General features: G+C 39.8%; 1 protein-coding gene across 7 annotated transcripts in view; it reads left to right on the top strand.

Moving 5' to 3' along the window:
* CARMIL1 (capping protein regulator and myosin 1 linker 1) overlaps nt 1-21,474 on the top strand; it is a 159,321-nt gene that overhangs the window by 50,533 nt on the left and 87,314 nt on the right. For all 7 annotated transcript variants that reach the window (XM_015855140.1, XM_015855139.2, XM_015855143.2 and 4 more), the window contains 6 exons: nt 13,310-13,360; nt 16,155-16,214; nt 18,169-18,290; nt 20,130-20,227; nt 20,591-20,661; nt 20,789-20,862. In XM_015855140.1, coding sequence (XP_015710626.1) covers nt 13,310-13,360; nt 16,155-16,214; nt 18,169-18,290; nt 20,130-20,227; nt 20,591-20,661; nt 20,789-20,862 — 476 coding nt within the window. The remainder of the gene's footprint in view (nt 1-13,309; nt 13,361-16,154; nt 16,215-18,168; nt 18,291-20,129; nt 20,228-20,590; nt 20,662-20,788; nt 20,863-21,474) is intronic.

The raw sequence follows: 21,474 nt of genomic DNA, 5'->3' as shown, positions 1-21,474 counted from the left end.
AGCACAAGTCTCTTCTAGTATGTCTTCATATGCATATCTTTTTTCTTTTAACAGAGTAGACCTTTTAGAAAAGTATCTTAAATGTGAATGTACTTATCCTGGCTGAAGCGATAGCAAAATGGTAGTTGAAAGGGCATTTCAGAAACCACTTATGCATTGCTAACTGTCAGGAGTGCCAGAATTACAACCAATTTGACCAAGATGACACGCTTCATGTATGTTAGGGTGTAGGAACTAGGCATGCTACCAGGTTAATTAGTTGAAAGTGGAAGCTTATTTTACAGTCAAGTCGGTTTTCTTCAGTTTTCTTGAGTTTGCTTTCTAATTCTGTGAATTAGCATCAATACACATGGGAGGACGTTTTCTTTGGATCCTGCACTGAATTATTCTGAATGGTATAAAAGATCTGACACAGAAAGAAGTTGAATGCTGTGCTGTTAATGGGCTTTTCAAGATATATTTTTGCACCTATTTGAAGCAGTGGTATTAGTCTTCCAATTACTGCCCAAGCTCTTTGATTGTGCCGATGAGCAGTTATGCAACATGTCTGTGCCACTTCCTTTCTCTGAAGAGTGGGCAAGGACTGACAGGAGGAGTATTCCTGTCTGCATTCAAGTTAACTCTTCAAATGAAATTCCTAGCTCAGCCTAAGAATATCCTGAACAGATACCTGATAAAGGAGAGCAAGAGGCTGCTAGCTTTTAATGAATGCCTCGTATTAATGATGTCAGAAGAGATGGATTTCGGCCTGGTGCTTCTGAAGTGTGGGGTGTAAATTCATTTGGCTTTTCCCTTCTGGGAAAGGGAAAGATACATGCATGCAGGAGAATATACACATGTATTTTCTAAGATTAATCAGCCCAAATGGTACTGTACTGATTGTTCTGGTGTAGTGGTTAAACAAATGCATTGAACCTTCTTGTGTAGGCTTGTTCCCTGTGCCTTTGTGACCTGCCATACTAGCTTCTAGTGTCTGCTACTCCTTCAAGGGGCCTCCATGATTCTGCAGCTGCTGTCCTTTGGACATGGAAGAGCTTTGCAAGACTTAACAGCAGAGGCATCTTCAGATGGGGCTTCCATGTCTGTTACGCTCCTTAGGGGTGAACTGTCAGATGGTAATTATCAAAGTGGAGGACTGCCAGGGCTTGGTCTATGTACCTAAATCACTGAATAGCTCAAAGTCATCCAGCTGTGATATATTGCTTGGTTTAATTGCATTGCTTTACCTCTCCTGCTGTCCTTTACAATAACAATACCTGCCTTATATCTGTACCTTAACAAAGGTACAACAAAAACAACTGGGCTGGGATTCTCTTACCTCCTTGGGCGTTTGTTCTCTTGAGGATGTGAGCAAAAAGGCAACATTTAAAATCATGGACTTTGTCCAGTTTGTTATTGATGACCCTCCCTCCAGTATGAAATGGTCAGTATCTGACTGCTCTAAATGTGCCAGTTTTTGGACATCACAAATTTTGTCACCTGCCCTTTGGTAGAGGTTGTTGCTCCCCTGGCAGGGTGAGTGGTGTGGATTTTGGGCACACATACCTGTTTGTGTACTGCTTCAGCAGTTTAAGCTGCATTGTTATGTCATATTTAGTCTGGATTAACAGCAGATAAATATCTGCCTCTCCTAGAGAACTGATCTAGTGTGTGTATATTTGGTAGCTTCCGCTTGGGTGAGTGGACTTGAGCAGGTGGCTGGATGGTGGTGGAATTGCCAGTACAGGAGCAGTATGGTGGGGTTTGCCCTTTCAGCCCTGTAGTTACAGTGGATGAGTTGTATTATGAAATGGCATGGTAAGACCACCTGTTTTGTACTGAGATATTTCCCTTGTGACTGATCTCCTTCACTATCTTTCCTGCTTTCATGCAAGTGTGACCTAGAATACAGATGCTGAGGCTGATTTAGTGCTTCTTGTGCTGCAAGCAATTCTGTATAGTCATATGAGGTATGAATCTAGCTGTGGTTCTGCAATAATCTATATGTTGGCTCCTGAAAATGAGTGTGTTTATAACATCAACAGAGTGAGCTGGAAATAAATATTTTCATTAAGTTTTATGTTGTCACTGGTTTTTGTTCATTTTTCCACCCCTTTTTTTCCCCTCTTGTTTGCTGGTTTCAGAAGCTTCCTGGCTTTTCTGTGAGAATTATTTAGTGTCCCAGATCTGCCAATTATAAGCTTCTCAAGCTATGGGCATAGGAACAGAGGGACGATCCTCCAGGCATAAACCTGGTGCTGATAGCACTGAAGCAGCTGCAGACAAAAGGGCAGGCTGTGCATTTGGAAACATGAAAACTGAGTGTGCTGGGATTGAAATGCAGGCATATGAAAGGTGACAAATTTAGCCCAGGGTAAACTTGCCTTTGGGAGAGGGCTTAGTCCCTCCAACAAGTCATGTGTTCACTGCTTTTAACTGGGGGCTGCCTGACTTGGCACAGATTAACCCTTTCATGAACCCTTTTTTTCAGTCTGTGCAAAACGTGCATGTTTGGATTTCTTTTGCCGTATTATCTGCTCTAACCTGATGGGGAAGAAAATAATCTTGGTGAAATTTTGAAGGCCAAATGCATTTCTCCTGGATTTCCAGTCTTATTCTGGTCCAGTTAAAAACCTATGACTGAAGCGTATCCTGGACCTCCAGAGATCACACTCACATCTATTCAGGATGTAGATCAACTCAATAGTTAGAGTCAGACATGACCTTCACAAGTTGTATGCTTACAGTCAGGAAGCCTGGTGTGTCCTGATAATGTTGGCGCTACTCTGTGTGAGCAGAGCTGCTGTCATTTGCAGGCTGTGCAGCAGCCAAGCTTTCCAGAAAAAAAATAGTCTTAAACACTAAGTATGATCTTTCATGTTTCTGCATAGAACAAATCATACTGAGCCAGAACTGAAGGTTGGTCAGCTTCAGTACAATTTGTATTCTTCCTTGCAATTTCTTCTTCAGTAGGAACATTCCTTGTCTACTGACTACTCTGTTAGGTCCCAAGATCTTAATTCTCCCCAGGATTGATGCCCAGAAGAGTAGGATTTGAGTTTTGTCCCTATGAAGCTGTTGTGCGTTACATCACATCGCCATCTGATGACCTTACTTTTTTGAAGCTGACCATTTGTTACTGTTGTGTATTTTAATGTTCTTCAGACTTTTCATTAATGACAGCCACAGGAACTCCATTTCCACAACAACTCCTGCAAGGGGTGTGAGAGGAGTGGAAGTTTCTGCTCTTGGCATCTGTGTTTTTGAATCTGGACCTCAATCACATACATATACACTAATTACTTCTAAGGTGGGAGCAGCTTTAAAAATCTACAAAAAAAATGTATACTATGTGATCTCTGAGACAGAAGATCTCTTAATTTATATATATATATATATATATATATATATATATATATATATATATATATATATATTTAATTATGGCCTAAGGGGGGAAAATGGTGATGTAGACAAACAAAGTGATTGCAGGGTCCTGACATAAGAAACAGAAGGTAGAAGAAGGCTGTGAGGTTTTCCTTTCAATGTTTCTGTTGCAGTAGAAGGTCTTGGGTTACAGACATCACTGATGGTCTTCTCTGAGTAATGCAGTTAATAGTCCTGTAATAGGAGTGTTTGTGTGTGAGTGGAGTTCAAACATTCACTGTATCTGGTGTTTTGCTGGATACAGTTTCCTGTGAACCTGGTATTTTTTTTAAGGGAAGGCATTTCCACACTGCTGTGAAATACTGTTACCAACATTCGGTTTTGGTTTTACAGTTAAAAAACCCCATTCACCAGCACTGAGAATCAAAGAAACCACAACCCGAGGAAGAAAAAAAAAAATAAATATATATAGTAAATAAATAACAGTAGTGTATTTAATATGGTTCAATTGTCTCTTAAGTATTTATTTTTTTCCACCTTATGTTGCGTTTAAAGCAGCAGTTTGGGGTTAAAGTCTAAGGATCTCCCTCTATCTCTGTAATGAGCTGATGGCCTTTGGGGATATCTTTATTTTCATTTAACACCAATGGCTCAGTGAACAGCCTACCTGAAGAATAAAGTAAAGGCACAGGTTGTAAGGGTGTAAATGCCCCGTGTCAGGGACGGAAAACAAAGCACTGAAAATACAGTATGAAAATTGTTGTCTGCGAAGCATTGAATCTGATTTGAATGCTTCACAATTTTATCACAGAATCACAGAATTTTCAAGGTTGGAAAAGACCTAGAAGATCATCTAGTCCAACCATTACCAATACTTCCCAGCTAAATCATATTCCTCAACACCACATCCAAGCATTTCTTGAACACTCCCATGGTCGGTGACTCCACCACCTCCCTGTGCAGTGCATTCCAATGCCTGACTACCCTTTCTGAGAAGTAATACTTCCTAATGTCCAGCCTGAATCTCCCCTGCCGCAGCTTAAAACCATTCCCTCTAGTTCTATCATCGATTACACGGGAGAAGAGGCCTTCAGGAAGTTATAGAGAGCTATAAGGTCTCCCCTGAGCCTCCTCTTCTCCAGGCTGAACATATGAAAAGCAATACAACTCCTGGGATAGGAGAGACAGTGTTTTTAGCCATCTTATTGAAAATGTGGTGAAAACAGTCCTAGAGATCCCGCCTTCGAAGTTTTCAGTACCCTGGTTTCTTAGAGTTCTGTCTGTCTGAATTATCTCTGTTTTCATCATTAGTGGTGCTGTGTCAGTACAATAGTGTGATGCTTGGAAAAACACAAGCCTTGAACGGACAGGCTATGAACTGAGTCAGGATGCATTGTCAGTTATGTTGTCTTCTTCCAGGAAACCATAAGTTTCCTAGCTCATATCTCAAAAAAACAGGATGACTTCAAGTAGTGCAGAGCTTTGCCTGGAAGGCCACAGGTGGAGATTCTTATGTGGTTAGCTCATGTAGAGCACAGTGCTCCTGTGGCTCTACTGCTGTTGGTACCCAATGATTGTTTTTAGGCTGTATGCAGATGCTATGGAGGAGGTCAGCAGAAGAGCTGAAGGAGTTGCAGACCTGATGTGAAAGGCTTGGTAAGGGAGAAACAAAGGCCTGGCTGGCTGAAGAGTGGGGGCAGCAAGTTGCTTGTGAGACTGCTGCCTGGAAAGAGCACAAGCTGTTCTCAGCTTTATATGCTGTTTCAGCAGTCTGTACTACCTCCATAGTCTGCAAATTGAAGAGCTTGTAAATCATGGTTCTAGTTAAAATGATAAAGCCCAGAAGGATTGAGTTCTCCTTACACTTTAGTCGCTTGTATTGACAAGTTGATTCTGAGGCTTAAGGTTGCAGTAGTAGACAGTCTTTTAAAATTAATAGCTCTCTTTGTGTTTGAGACTCTTGTGCCGCAGTTATGAAAGGAACAATGATTTTGAGCCATCAAGAATGTGGCTTATTGCTTACAAAACCGAAATCGGCCCACGGGAGTGTTCTGAGAGACAGTTTGAAGACTTTTGCATCAGAACCTCATGTGGGCTTTTTTTGGGAGCAAGCTGAACTTCTTTCTCATTTTTTCAGATGCAAAAGTAGTTTGCAAATCATCAGTGCCCTCTGACTCTTCACTGGTTTATTTTTATTTGAGGGTAACAAGTGCGACGTGTTCTACTTCTAAAGTCAAAGAGCAGAACTGTTTGTTGCTTTTGTGTTTGATGTAGAGCAGGTCTTAATTTTTAGAGTGGTTTCTGCTGGCTTTGGAAGTTTGATTCCTATGTAGCTTTTAGAAATATATGCTCTTCTTGGATAAATAGGGATATTTTTTGCTACATGCATTTTATCAGGTTGATATACTCTGTAAAGGTCTCTGTGTATAAAACACTTGTAATATTAGTGTGACATTTCAGAAAGAATCCTCACAAAACTAGAAAGCATTAAAATGTCTCTAACATTAGGAACATATTCATTTTTGACAGTAATCAGCCTCAGATAATTGACATCATGTGACTTATAAAGGGGTACACGTAATATTAACAAGCTAACAGTTACTTGGTGGTTTCTGCCCAGCCTGTGCAGCCAGTGCTTCTTAGGCACACAGGATAGTGTGTTAGGGCTAGGGTGCAACTTCAGGTACTTGTTGAAGGCAAAGTTGCTTTTCTGGAATGCGGCAATTCCTGACTTTCCTTCTAGCTGGGAGATGGGTGCAGTCAGCTGTGTCTCTGTCGGAATCAGCAAAACTGGCCCAGCCTCCAGGTTTCCTGCTTGTGGATTTCTCAAGACCTCTATGTTCTCTATGACCAGGAACAGGTGGAAGCAATGTATAAACGGTCATCTGTCTGGTGCAGAAGCTGCAAGATCTATGGGAAAAGAGTTGCACAAGGGGGTGGCAATAGGCACCTGGAGAGTACCCTGTTAGTTTTGCCTTCCCTGCGAAACAAAGGGGAGCATTTCCTTTTCTTCCCATTTCTGGAAGGTATGTTTAAGCTCTAAAATAAACAATTTCTTTGGCAGAGGGGGAGTGTGACACCATAGGAATAAAATAGCTGTAAAAAAAAAAAAGATTTTCTTATAAAATATAAAACGGTTTAACAAAAAAAACAGGTTTAGGGATTGGAAGTATGGTAGTGGCTTTTAAAGGCTTTTCAACAACCACCGGGCTGATTCTAGCACTAAGCACTTTGTTCCCTTGAAAGGCTGTCAGTTTTAAGGTACCAATACATAAAAAAGGTAGATTTGCAGCACACCTCAGATAACTGAGAATGGAATGGATGTCAATGCAATGTTAGTGCCAATGTCTGCTCTTTATTTTACAGATGATAGAGATGGAAAAAGGGTTCTGTGGAGAAGTAAAAGGAGGAAAAGGAAACTTGTATACTTGATGAGTATACTTGATTGAGGCTACTGAGGTGATACTTCAACAATCCCCTCTGGAGCTACTCGGGGAGAAAATGTTGTCTTTCACTCACATTGGCTACTGTAGGAAAAAGATGTCTTGGCTTGGAGGCTTTCATAACTCTCCACCCATTGGTTTTGTATGGTATGACAGTTTGCCTAGGGCATGGAGTGGGCGAAGATATGTAACTGCAGATTTATTAAACAGATGTCTTTCACTGGCTCTTAATTCTTGGTGTTGTCCAAGACTGAGGTTATTGAGACTGTGGTTTGTGGCAGTGAGTACTGTGGAAAATTGTTTTACCGTGCTTGTTTGTTTTATCTGGGGAAAGTGTAGTTTACAATCTAAATAGATCTTAGCTTACAATCTAAAATACATTTTAATATTAAGTGGAGCTAAGTGCACTTCACTAAATGAATCTTCATTTAATTGTTGATAAGTAAAAGCAAGCACCAATGATAGTGGAAGAGTTTCTTATAAAATGCTTTAATCTGTATTTATATCTGCATTTAATCTGTATAGTCTGTGTACAGAGGTGAGCAAAAGTGGGAAATATTGTAAGATAAAGGTGCAGTGACACAAATGTGCTAGCGAAGTACCTATACATAACATTAGCACAGAGGAGGAAAATCCCTTTTGGATTATATGCCTCATTGATAAGTTAAAAAGTAACGTGTTATTCCCGTTTCTCTGTGCTCTGCAACAGTTACACATTGCAGACACAATTGTATAGTAAGTTCATATATTTATTCATACTCCAGGTGTTAAAAAAGCACTGCGTGATTAACAAACCCTCTACAAATGGCTCTCAGAGCTAGAATGCTGCCTAAAGGTGATAGCAGCGGAGTTACGGCTGCTGGAGGAGGTAATAAGCAAAGAATTTGTAGGTGGGAGATTTTTTAATTTGCTGACAAACCTCCAAGCTACGTTGTTTCTTCTCTCTTGAATTAGCAGCCATTTACTCCAAGCTTCTTTTTCTAGCTTTGCCGCTATCTGTATTCATGACTGTGGGTTTGTCAGCTTTGAAATAAGGATACATTCTAACTGTTTCTGTTGCCTCTGAAGTAGAAACGTTTCTGTATATCAGAGCAGCTCTCCAATAGCCAAATAAGTATCTCTATTAAAAAGTTCTGCTAAATTTAGCCTGAAGGGTAGATTTGAACGAAGAACTCCACTGTGCCATCTTGTGGTGTTCCTTGTCCTGTTGGACAAATTAACTTGAAACTTGCTTCTTTCTTCTTGAAACGTAGTAAATTTATTACCAGCCATTCTGACATCTGACCCCACTTTTTGGTAAAATGCCATTTCAACTAACTTACCGTAAAGTCCTTTGCTGTATGGAAGTACAGATAGGAATGAAACTATTGGGTCATGACAGATTAAGCCTGAGTTGGAAGGGATCTGCAAGTGTCATCCATTCCAGCTCCTAGATGATACTTTGAAAGTAGCCAAAACCAAATGGGCAGTCAAATCTGCCCTGAATTTGCCTTGGAGCACTGTGGGTGCATGATGGTGGTGCTGCCTTGCAGTCAGCTTCCAGTCAGTGCTCTGCAGAGAAACCCATTGCGTGCCTAAGGATGCCATTTCCAAGTAGCATGCGTGTTTGTGGTGAGCCTGAACCACATAGCCCTCCAGAAAGGTCCTCAGGGTGTCAGCTAATGTCTTCCGACAGGGCAGTTATGGAATGACAGAACTGTGGGGGTTGGAAGGGACCTCTGGAGTTCATCTAGTCCAGTTGCCCTCAGAAAAGTTCAGTGCTTTTAGCACAGACTCAGAACTAGCTCCAGTCTCTCTAGTGCTGGAAAAGGCCTTTTATCTGATCGAAGTCGGCCACTTTGAGACAGAGGCATGTACAAAAGCAGACATGCAATACAGGAAATGAACTGTCTGTCCTAGAGGGACTGAAAGAGACTGGATAGCCTAATATGTATTGATTCATCCGCCTTTTAACAAAACAAAAACTGTTCTAATGCTGCTGATTTACCTCATGTTATTATGCATGCATTAGATATTGAACCAGTAGTAGTAATGGAATGCTTACGATAGAAACTGTAGAGCAACTAGTAAGCCTGGAAACTGGAAGAAGGGGAAAAAATGTAGTGTCTGGGATAATAGTAATAATGGTTACAAATAATGATGATATAGCTATATGTGTGTTAAAAAACACAACTCTCTTCAAGGAATTCTTTAAACAGTAGCTTTCTAAATAACTAAACCTGCCACAAATACTTCTTTCCTCAAGTAAATTATGAAGGTAGAGAGACTGAAGCAGTTTGAGGCTTATGTGGCAAATATTAGGGGGAAGTGGAATGGAAAGGACTAGACAAGTGTATTTTAAAAGGTAAAATTGCAATTTTTGATCAAAAAAGTATGATTTTTTTTTTATTTTATTTTTTTCAGGTATCTCTATCAATCAATTTCCAGCAAGATAAAAACTTTTGACTAATATATTTATATATATTTGGTTTCTCAGCAAAGTGCAGTTTCCAGATGTGCTAATGAGTGGGGTGAGCATCATGTACCTCCTCATGGCCAGTGAAGTGCTGGGGCTGTTTTGTGATGTTTTGTTTCATTGCAAAGGCCTGTGCATGGTTACTGTGTACATCATAAGTACGTTTTCCACAACTCTTTATTCCAAGGCATTCAGAAAAGGGTAATGTTTTGTAAAAGGTTAGTTTCATTTGCTTGTGAATTTGAAACCACTTTAAATATAAATGAGGTTGCTGGAGTTGCTGTAGCCTGTCTGGCAAAACAGATGCATTAGGGCAACTAACGACCTTCCTGAGACTGATAGACTGGTTAACCGACTGCTAACCCAGTGCAGCCCTGGTAATTAAGCATACAGTGATGGGAATGGGTGACAGGCTGGTATCTGACAATAAATCACAGAAGCATCTGTATATTTGTTTTGTGTACTCACAGAGGATCTGAGTTTGAAGTTTATTTACTAAAGGGAATTACTTATTCTGGTAAATAGAACATGATCTTCTAGCCTGTGAATCTCTGCAGAAATAATTTCCAAGATATGTTGTTGATGAATGTTGCCAAATTATTTTTCAAATTTGAACTTTTTGCATATACATTGAATGGTGTAGTGAATGTTAAGGAAGTAAGAATGCTGAAAATTGATTAAAAATTAATCATTAAATTAAAAATGATTAAAATGATTAAAAATGATTGTGGGTATCTGTGTGTGGGTTGGAGTCTAATATTTCAGTGATAATAGCACTTTGTGCTTGAAAAAAGGTGGAATAGGAAGGTAGGCTGAAGTTGCTGCACACTGAATATACTTCGTCTTTGTTGACCCATTCACAAAGGAAAATATCTGAGTGTATGCAAAGTGCTTTGCTTATTGTCACACTGGTTACTTATAAGTCTTTTGACATGCAGGTGTGTTAAAGGGGCATTCCCTTTATACCCCAGGCATTTATTTTCTGGTGGGATCTTTTAATGTTATCAATTATTGAACATCATTTGTAACCAAACAAAATCACAGGATCGTAGGGAACCTCTGGAAATCACTTAGACCAACCCCCTGCAGGTTCCCTAGAATGGGATGCACAGGATAGCAGTTATGGAGAAATGGGATTGCAACCTGGGGAGCTGAACGTGTGGATGCTTTCTTATCTCAGAGTAACGTAGGTTACACATCGTGCCTGGTCAATGTTTCTGGCGTGTTCTAAGCAAGGGCACACTTTGTACAAAGCTGTTGCAGGGAGTATCAGAAAAGAGACTGACTTTTTACACAGATAGACAGCAGTAGGACAGTGGGGGGTGGCTTTAATCTAAAAGAATGGGGATTTAAGTTAGGTATTAGGCAAGAAATTCTTTATGTAGGGGTGATAAGGTGCTGGCACAGCTGCCCGGAGAAGCTGTGGTGCCCCATCCCTGGAGGCACTCCAGGCCAGGTTGGATGGGACCCTGGGCAGCTGAGCTGCTGGGGGGCAGCCCTGCCCATGACACACAATGGGGAGGGTGGGCTCTGAGGGCCCTTCCAACCCAAACTGTTCTGTCATTCTGTGATTTGTTCCTCTGAGCATCTGGCTTTTGGTATGACTTTGACCAAGACAATCTTTCTTCTATACTTAAGGTGCCCCAGATGTAAAATAAGCACAAGAGAAGCAAAATCCTCTTAGTGAAAAGCCTGAGAACTGCTAGAGAGTAGGTAGGGGCTACTTTTTGCTTTGTATTTTCTTTATACAAAGAAATGAGAAACTCTAGGAAATCTAGAATCTAGCTGTTGGTATAATCCAGCACCACTGGATACTTCGGAAAGCCCTTGACAATTGTGCAGTTAAGCACATATTCATTATTCATATTACAGGAATGTGCAGAGACCTGAGACTTCCTTCACAAAATAACGCCAGCACTTAAGTAGGGACTTGAACTGTGAGAGTGAGAACACCTCTGGTGTCTCTGCCTTTGGCGTCAGTGTAGTATTTCACAGGGGAAGGAAAAGGAGGTGATAGGTTCTTTTAAGTAGCCCATGATACGTGTTTTGTTGCCCTTGTAAGTAGTATCAGTGACACAGAGCATTATCCGCAGCAAAATGGGTTAGCTGGCACCTTGATAGCCATTATTTGTTTATAAGCTGTGCCCACACCAAGGAGAAAAAGAGGGCCTTGGATACTGTTACCGTTCTCAGCTTATCAAACAAGTCTGGGCTGGTTTTGGAGTAGAGGCTCCCCTGTTCCTGAACAGGGGCAAAAACACTGATATTAAAATGCAGGTGCTGCATAACATTTTGAAAAGAAAGAAAAGCAAACAAGCAATGAGCTGTAGAGCGGATCCTGTCAGAGCTCAGGATACATATTCATGGATTGCAGCAGCTGAAATGGTGATGAATGCCAAGGATCCTCTTGGTCAGTTCTAGCATTTTTGAAAAAAGTCTAAGCCTGTTGTCAAGATGGAACATTGACTTTGCACAGAGAGCTGACTTAATTTCTGTCTGACTGTAAAAATCCAACTCCTATTTGCTTGTGACAGTCCTAATGATGAAAACTGAAGAAAACTTAGTGGGTTTGTTGTTACACGGTGCCGTGCGTCCTGTTCGTCCCCGGGTATCTGCAGCTGGACCAGATGCCGACACAACAAGGGAGTGCATGGCAAAAGGCATTTTATTAAAACAAACAGACCCTTATATAACTTTTGGTATAGAACATGCTAGAAAGTGGGCGGGGCTAATCCCGCCCATCATGAATATTAACTAAGGAGGAGGGACCTGTCCCGTCACATCCCGTGACCCCGCCTACCGCCTAATACACTACAGTTTGTGTGGTGGTTGTGGTGGGTTTTTTGTTTGTTTGGTTTGTATGTTTTTTTTTAATAGCTGTGTTGCTCAAGAATCATATATTTACAGGATGAATGTGGTGTATCAGTTGATAGCAGCTTTCTAAGCGTACAATCCATCTTCTTAAGGCATGTGCATGCTTCAGCTTTGTTAGCATTGTCAGGATCGCTCCTGGAGCACTGGAACATCCAGCACATGGGAATATGCTCTGATATCTCTGTTGGGACATCTTTTTACAATGATGTTCCAGCCTTCTGGTTACCTGGTTTGCACTTCTCTGACTTGCGATGCTCACTTTTAGTGTAACCGTGTTAAAGAGACCCTTTGTAAGCAGCACTGTGAGGTGTGGCTGAGGGCTTAATCCTCCACAGAGGATCCCATGGGACCTGTGTGCAAATATTATGGGCAGCTATGTTTGAATCTGGATTTGAAAACTGGATTCACTTTCTTTTTTTTGGCTTGAAAAGAAACACATGGCCAATGGTAACCTATTCCCCAGGCAGGTAAATCAGAAGCACAAATGTAGTTCTGTGAAGTGATTCATTGCTATTACAGGGCTTGAGAACTGCGAGCAGATTGTGCTACTGGAAATTTAAGTGATTCTTCTATATATCATTGCATTTGATTCGGCAATAACGTTTAAAATCTTTCAGTACCATTGTGCTTTCTCCCTGGACTCACTGTTCTCACAAATCTAATCACGTTTTCCCATTGTCCTTGCCAGAGAAGAAAAGCAGTTGGTGTCACTGTGAAATCTTTGCATTGCATTGCTAGAAACAAAGCACATGTATCTAAAGAAATTGTTTACTTGTAGTCTCTTATATGACTAATTATATCAAGTTTATATTGCATATTTCAGTTATGTTTAAGTACATGATGTGTTCCTGTTATAGGACTTTCTATCCTCTCTTCTTTTTAAAATGTCACTAGGATTGCTATTAGATGTTCTCGAGAGACTGATGAAATAAATTTCTTTCACTCCGATGCCACACTAAGTAGTTTACAGATGACCAGATTGCAGCAGTCTATTCACCCTGCTGTACTGGATCAGAGCCCAGTTTTGCTGCCTTCAATATATGACAGCGGAGTGAATTGTCACGCTCACTACTGACGACTTTTTCACTCTGGTTCTGGGATTTCTGTTGAAGAGATTATTTAATAGTATTCCTGATAAATATTTCTTACATTTTTTATCTTTTTTCCACAGGTGCTGGCATCATGTCGGGCATTTCTTTTAACGTCTCGCATTCCCACCAAGGTAAAGCTACTGTGTTTCTACAGCTATTCTGTATTTTAGATATAAATGTGAGTTTAGCACATTTAAGTTCCACTTGTGCATCTGTTTACAAATGTCGTAATGAATGGCATGATACATAGTCTAAAGTTCTTAAAATGATGCTACCATTGATATCTGCCCTAAATGAGTTCAGCACTTTATGTAAAGTTTGTTGGAAGAATTTTAACTTCTAGAAATGCAGGTGGGTAAAGAATTTAGCTGGAAATATCAACTTGAAGAGCTGCAATATGAGCCCGATGACCTTTGTAATGGGACAGTTTATGTCTAAACAAGTTAATTGACAGTATGTCCTGTAGAGTTTCTAGTCTCACATAGGAATATATGTGAACTATAATGGCTTACTTGGAAGATCATCTCCTGTCCCACTTGTAATCAGTGAATATAAATTTCACATGTATTCTATCTTGTTGTATTTTACATATGTAGGCAGATCTGTGTTCATGTATTTCCACATGCATGTGTGCCTAAGTATGTGTGTATGTAGGTATGCTTAATAGAATAAAGAAGTGGATCAATACATATAAATGCTTCTACAAGACTTTCAGTTACGTTTTGTGGTAAATGTGACCAGTCATGGCCAGTCCTTGTTTATAGGTTAGGGATCTTGTTTATAGTTTAGTGTCTGCTTATGATCTATGTCAAAACTAAATTTAGGATATATCAACAGTTATTAGGATGGTTGAAACTAAATGGTGCAAACTGGAAGACAGAAGGATTTGTCTAGACAGCAGGCAGCACAACTGTACTGTGAGGATGACCAAGCACTGGCACAGGCTGCCCAGAGGCTGTGGAGTCTCTTCCTTGGAGATCTCCAGAAGCTGCCTGGCCATGGGTCTCTGCACTCTGCTCTGAGTGGCTGTGCTGGAGCTGGGCTGGGACCTCATGGGCCCAGAGTGACTCTGAAAATGCTTTTGTAGGAGAATTAACTGAACTTTTAAAATTCTCTAAGGTCTGTAATGTTTTCAGAAGCTGCTCAGCAACTTTCTGTGCCTGAGAGCTTCCTCACAACTAGCACACAGCCACTCCTAGCAAGACAGCATAGACATACAGCCAAGACACCCCGTTACTCCAAAGCACTGTTGCATGATTGAGCATGCTCAGAGATGGCTGATTTTGAGTGACTTGCTGCTAAATCTGATTGCAGGCTTCACCTTTTCTTAAACACTGCTATTGAGCCCTGTTTAATCTACTAAGCAAGGATGGAAGCTCTAGGGAATGAAGGCTGACTAAGTGTAATATCCACTTAAATGAATATCCTTAGAGCACGGATATTACTGTGCTTTGTGCTGTGGCCCAATCGGTTCATTTCCTCTAATCTAGGTGGATTAATAGGGAAGGAAGAGCAACACTTAATGCCTACTAATTCTTGCTGCAGTCTATATACAATATAATTGCAACATTAGTAAAAGTTGGATGTGTCATAGGCCCACAATATTTATAAAGCACATTTCTAGTGCCAGCTTTCAGTAGGTTTTGATTGAAAAAACTCAAAACTTTGAAACCAGACATTATTTTTACCTGTAGGTTCCCTAAGTGAGACACACTCATAAACTTTTAAAAGGGTTGTCTGTTTGTTTTGGGTTTTTTTTAGGATAGACGGGTTTTCACATTAGCAAAAGCAGAACCTTAAAGTTGGCTCTTAAATAATTTGCAAATGATGAAGGATTTCAGTCTTAGAGACTTTTTCTTAGCATTTTGTTGTGACTTGGGTAAATAAATGTCAAATACTCTGATATGTTTAATTGTTTCATTTAATTAGCATTGGAGAAAAAATGCCTTTGTAACATGCTGTTTGTTAGTTAGCCCGAATGTACCCTGATGGTTAAACTATGATAACATGAATTGCAGGGGACATAATGTACGCAATTAAAACAAGCTGTGCAGTTACAGTGGTTTTTAATGACAAATAAAAGGAAATTAGCATGCTGATATCTTACCCTCTAGTTTTCAGTCCAAGCGGTTTATTGCTTTCTGTGTATCTGAGCTGCCAAGATATATCCATGTGGTTGTGAAATATATATAAGTACACATATACGTATATATAGTCCATGTGGTTGTGAAATCAGGTGTTGGCAAGCTCCCTGTAGCCTTAGATTTGCCCTCATTCCTGCCTCTACCTCTTCCAAGGTCCACACGAATTAAATACCTTCACCCTTCTTGCATATCCTGTCTGCTCTTTGAATAACTCAGTCAGGAAACAAACAATGTATTATTTCTTGTCAACTTTCTAGATGCTCTACAGCTGTTATTATTAGTATTGCAGGTTTTTTTATTATGCATATGTGAATAATGTATATATGAATATATATATATATAGTATGTGCATGTGTCCCTTTAGCTTCTCTGCAGAAAAAAACCTGCATCTGTCATCAATGTTACTAATGAAAGAATAATATTTAACGCTGTAAGTATTTTACTGAATGATTAATCAGTCACAAGAATTATTCAGTAGGGTATTCTATAAACAGCGTTGCTTTTTATAATAATTTTTCATCATTTGTTAAAAGTTTGCGTGGTTGCAGTAAATGCCCAGTGTTATATCCATTTAACCTCTAATAACTGAAGCTATAAGAAACAAACATCCTCTAAATGCAAAAAGTCAGCAGATATTAACAAACAATGTCGATTACAGAAAACAATGTAAAACAATACTAGCCCTGCTCAAGAATTTTTTAAACCTCATTTGAAAGTATCGGTTCTTTATAAACAAGACGACGTTTGTAATGATGTGGCCCTTTCTTTTTTTTTACTGCAGTTAGAACTTACTTTCAGCTACTTGGAAATCCAAGGAGTAACTTCCTGTAAGCCAGGTCAGGTGAGTGCTTTCAGAAATCTGACACATGGTACCACCAGCAGTATTATAGATAAAAGGTACTTGTGTACTCAGTGCTAAATCTGTTCCAGCCAAGGAGGTTGTACTCTATCGCGTAGGTGTCTCCATCTGGTGAGCACACTGCGCATTTTAATTCTTAGGTTCACACTGATTGTAAAGTCTGTCAACAGTGATAAGAATTTAGAGTCCGTTTTCAGAATCTGTTGTGCAGGTGGGGTAAGAAATGTTGTTTTTTCATAGCTCAGTTGGAGCAGAATAAGTTTTAATTTTTCCTACGTGTATTTTTTCTCAGAAATGAAAGAACAAGTGGTGGCTGGTATTGTAATCATCACTATGCAAGCTTGACTGGCTTATGTGGAATACACCTTTGTGATGAAACTGAAAGCTACTGCTTACATTGCAGACAGAAACTACTCTTGATGTACTACTCTATGTATTGTTCTGTATATAACTCAAAATATATGTGACAGGCGGTTATGTGCCCCCCCCCCCCAAAAAAAAAAAGTGAATGTCAAAGAGAAGATAATAGAGGAAAGAACAATGCCTTTAATATATTGTTCATTCATAAGATGAATATGTTGATGAGATTTGACAGTCCAATTGTATCAAAGACTGTGTTTCGGATATATTTAGCTTTTAAAGAGTTTAAAATGTATGAACATCTAGCACTTTATTTGAACTCTGGAAAGCTCTTTTTGTATTTAGAATTACATATTCAACCTGTCTTTTGAAGCTTTCTTTAAAGGGGAAAAAAGTCAAGATGTTTACTAAATGGGAGACATTTAGTAAACTCTGTGTGTGGTTTTGGGCCTTATTCATTTCAGATAATAAAAGGAGATGGTAGCGAAAGGTAATTGTTATTGGTCAATCGTTGTAGCAGTTTTTATGAGAAAAGGTCCTAATTCTCAGCAGCCTCATTTTGCATACAATTTTCCTAAAACATTTTGAAAGGTTTTGCTTGTTCATATCCACTTGTATTATAACACAGCTTATAACTGAAGACAGGTGAAATATGCAATGGTTCTTTGCAGGGCGAATGGTGGTGTTGCAGCTTTCCTTCAAACACCATGTTATCTTCCCAGTATCTGAAGGTCTTATTCTCATGCTAGGCTGTTGTGTGTTGCGCTGTGTCCCCTCTGAGATGAAGACAGAAGCGTATAGAGACAGTGATAGTGTTAGGAGCAGGCTTCTTACTCTGTTTACGCTGTATCCAATCTAAAACAGAAATTGACACAGACTTTTTGGAGGAGACAGAAGTATTTCATGGCTTCCTGTGATGCAGCCAAGAGCAGCAGCACACTTGATGAGTCATTCATACAGTAATCCAGTGTGATTCTGAACACTCATGTATAACAGAGACCAGTAGTAGGTGGCTTTATTTCTCCCTGAGTTGAAGCACGTATTCCCCAGACAGCGAGCGGTTACGTTAGCTCAGTTACTGCCTCACTTAAAATTAGACATTGCATTACCCTAAAGTTTTCTTAAACAGCATGGATCAAAGCATGAGTGCTTTTCCAGAGAATTGCAGCCTTTAAAAACTTTTACTTTTTACTTGATGAAGCAGGCCCTGTTTGCTCAATAGTTTCCTGTCAGGCCGCACTCACTTCTCCTGGTGTTCTGGGAAGTGTTTCAAAACAGGACAATAGTGTGAAAAGTTCTTGGTGCTGGAAGTGCTAACTGAGGTCATGATCCTTGGAAGCCTTTATTCCCGTGGGAAGCAGGGCAGTGTTAAGAAAAGCAAGGTTTGAGAATGCAGTTCTGGTACATTTAAGAACTTCAGAAGCTCTACCAGGAACACTGTCATGTCATGTATTAAAGATTAGCAGATCCTTGTTGGCATGTGAAGCATTCGGTTGGCATTCACAGTGCTGACCTTTTTCAATGGATATGAATGAGATGACACCCAGTCCTTGCCCTTGTACCCTCTTCTTTACAGCTGATTATGGAAACTGAGAAATGCAGCATCTCCATGAAGATGGCGTCCTCGGAGGATGTGAATGAGGTGCTGGCGCACATTGGAACCTGCCTCAGGAAGATATTCCCTGGACTCTCTCCAGTGTAAGTGTCTCCTAGGGAAACTGTAGCCTGAGTAGATTGTGTGTAAGGGTGACAAGCCACAGCTTTTTGTCCTTGCATCAGGAAGAGACATCTTGAGAAGGCAAGCACTGAACCTTTATCTAGGCCTTCTGAGGGATATGGCAGAACCATGAGGCAGTGCAGACCACAGCTAGGGCAAGCCTTGTGGGGTCAAAAGAGCCTTTGTTTTTGAGAGTTGATACAGGTAATTGAGAGTCATAAGCTTTCATTTTTCCTTATGTTGCCTCTCCCACCTCAGAGACAGATTACTTTGTCACTTATTGTTTTAGTTTATTCCTTTCTCTGTAAACAGCTGTGACATTCAGTATTCTTCAGTAGGTTTTGATCTGTGTTGTTTTATTCTTTCTTTTCTTTTTATTCTGCGGAGGGAAAGGTTCTGTTTACTTTGAATTTTTGAATTGTTGAAATGTTTCACACAGCTGGGAATCTTGCTCCTCAGTGCTGAGCTTTGTGCACTGTCAGATGCTTTCCATGGAGTAACTGCTCCCTTGAATCATACGGCTGCTTTTCTGGGTTTCTTCCCCTTCCTTCTGCATTGTTTTCACCTTCTGTAGTAGGAATTTAAGTTTATGTACTCCAGCTGGCAAGTTGTTTTTATTTGCACATTATCTGTCTTTCAGTATTATTAACTGCCCTAATAGAGGTGGAGTTCTTCCTTTGAAAAGCATGCACAGAACTGAATGTTTGTGAGCAAAGTTGCTGTGAAACCTCAGTAATAATGTGAGAAATACAAACAAAAGAAGCAGGGTGAACAGGACTTTGAGATGTTTGTGGGGGCCTTGAGCCCTGCATGGTTTCTTTCTGGAGAATGCTTTTGAAGCATTTTGATTAGCAGTATAGATTGCTCTCCTCTCAGATAGAGTAGCTTTCTGGAATGAGGGCACTGGAGTTATGCAGATAATATAAGACCAGAACATGCAAGACTGGGGGAAGATGTTTTACTTATTAATATGTCTCATTATTTATTTTCCTTTGTTTTATGGAATTCTGGAATTTGAGGGCCTTCTGTCATTCAGAAGAGCACATATTTTCTTTTCTTTAAACCAAGAAGTGGTTGTGGTTTTACCTAGAGGAAGGAAGAAAACTATCAAATTGGAAAGATTAGAGCTAGATATCTAACATGCAACCTGGAGGTTGCTCAGCATGCTTTGTGGCTTTTAGCAGCATACTGCTTTTACTGCTTGAAAGCATGTTGGTAGGTGGCAGTAGTTTTGTATGTAGTCTGTAATGCCATGTCTCTGTGCAACTTAGAGGAGAAGTTACGGGGAAGTTTTTTACTGAGAGGGTGCTGAGGTGGTGGAACAGGCTGCCTGGAGAAGCTGTGGGTGCTCCATCCCTGGAGGTTCAAAAACAGGTTGAATGGGGCCTTATACAACCTGATCTAGTGGGTGGCAGCCCTGTCCATGACAGGAGGTTGGAACTATATATCTTTGAGGTCCCTTCTAACCCAAGCCATTTTATGGTTCTGTGGTTCCTTTCTATTTTGGCAGCCATGTCATAATTGACAGTCCCACATCTACATAGCTTGAGTTACCTTGTCACAGCAATGGGACTAGTCGCTTCAGTAGTTGCAGTGTTAATTTATTGGAAGGAAGGAAGAGACAAATAAATGTTACTCCTGCTAGTCTGTATCATGTTGTGTTTGATTTCTAGGCAGAGAACTGAGTTGTATTGAAGATATTAATTCTTCCCATATACTCACTTAAAATCATGCTTAAAATGAATGATATTGAGCACATATATTGTTACAGGTTTAAAATGTTTTTAAAATGATGAATACTTCTTCCCCTTTGCATTTAGGAGGATTCTGAAAAAAGTAACAATGGAGCCTTCAGAAAGACTGGCTAACCTCCAGGCCCTGTGGGACAGTCAGACAGTGGCAGAACTTGGACCTTGTGGTGAGAATGAATTTGAATGCTTAAATATAAAAAGCTTGGAATAGCAATGTCAGGAAGTCTAATTCTATTTTTGGTAGAAGCTTGTAAAGGTGTAATTAGTTTTAAGGTGTAATTAGGATGGAGTAGACTTCTGATTGGTAGGTGAAGGCACTATTTTAAGCTTTCTTGCAACCTGATGGGTATTACAAAGATAGGATAGTTTCTGTTTCTTTTAGTTTCTTTCAGCAGCACAATGGACGCCCTTCTGAGGGAAAAGGAGAGTGAGTTTTGAAAGGCTGGTTATATGTTCAAGTATTTAAAGAATGCTTTTAGATGTCTATTTATTTTACTATTATGTTAAATATTTTCTTGTGTTGTTTCTAGGAGGCTTTTCACAGATGTATGCCTGTGTGTGTGATTGGCTTGGATTTCCATATAGAGAAGAAGTACAGTGGGTAAGTACATGTCTTGTGCTGAAGCTCATTTCAACTAATTGTACAAATGATGAAGTGGGAGATAAATCATAATAATCTAGGGGGAAAAAATAGGATAAATATGTATTTGGTTATGTATTTTTAACAGGATGTTGACACAATTTATCTGACACAAGATACCAGAGAGTTGAATTTGCAAGACTTCAGCCATCTTGACCACAGGTAAATATTGTGTAATAATCATGCTAATACTTAGCAAACTTTCCTTGTCCCATAAACTGTTCATCCAGTAGATTTTGCCTGCCTTTACTGAAGAGGGATAATCCCATAAAAGCTGTCCCTTAACTATCTGGACATCTGAAATAACCATCTATAGTGTTCATAATTTTCAGAACAAAGATGCTGTTTTTGCACAAAAGCCTCGTGAAGAGCACATTTTGTTTTGAAGATAAATATATCTTGTTATTGGAAGCACTCCAAAAAGTTAGCAGATAGTTATTATGATTTTTTTTTTTTTCCTGTGATGGCGGATATAAGAGCTCAAATTCAGCAGAGAATACATGCAACTACATCTGGCATGCAAAGCAAAAAAGGAAATTAGGCAGCTTTTGCTGTTACAGAATCTTTCTCATAGTGTATACGCTAAAGGAAATTACTTTTTTAGCAAGTCAGTAGAAGGTTTAAGTTATTCAGCTGAATCCCAGCCAGTAGTTTCTCCACTAACAAAAGATGCTATCAAAAATGTGTACTTCCAGAAAGGAACTAATTGAAGGTAATTTTACTGTGAGATGCTGAAACTTAGCTAAATGTTGTATTTGGTTTACTGGATTTATC

Source organism: Coturnix japonica, chromosome 2, assembly GCF_001577835.2.
Source record: "Coturnix japonica isolate 7356 chromosome 2, Coturnix japonica 2.1, whole genome shotgun sequence".
Classification (NCBI taxonomy): domain Eukaryota; kingdom Metazoa; phylum Chordata; class Aves; order Galliformes; family Phasianidae; genus Coturnix; species Coturnix japonica.
The sequence above is the reverse complement of the archived record's forward strand: the minus strand, read 5'-3'. Positions and strand labels throughout refer to the sequence as shown.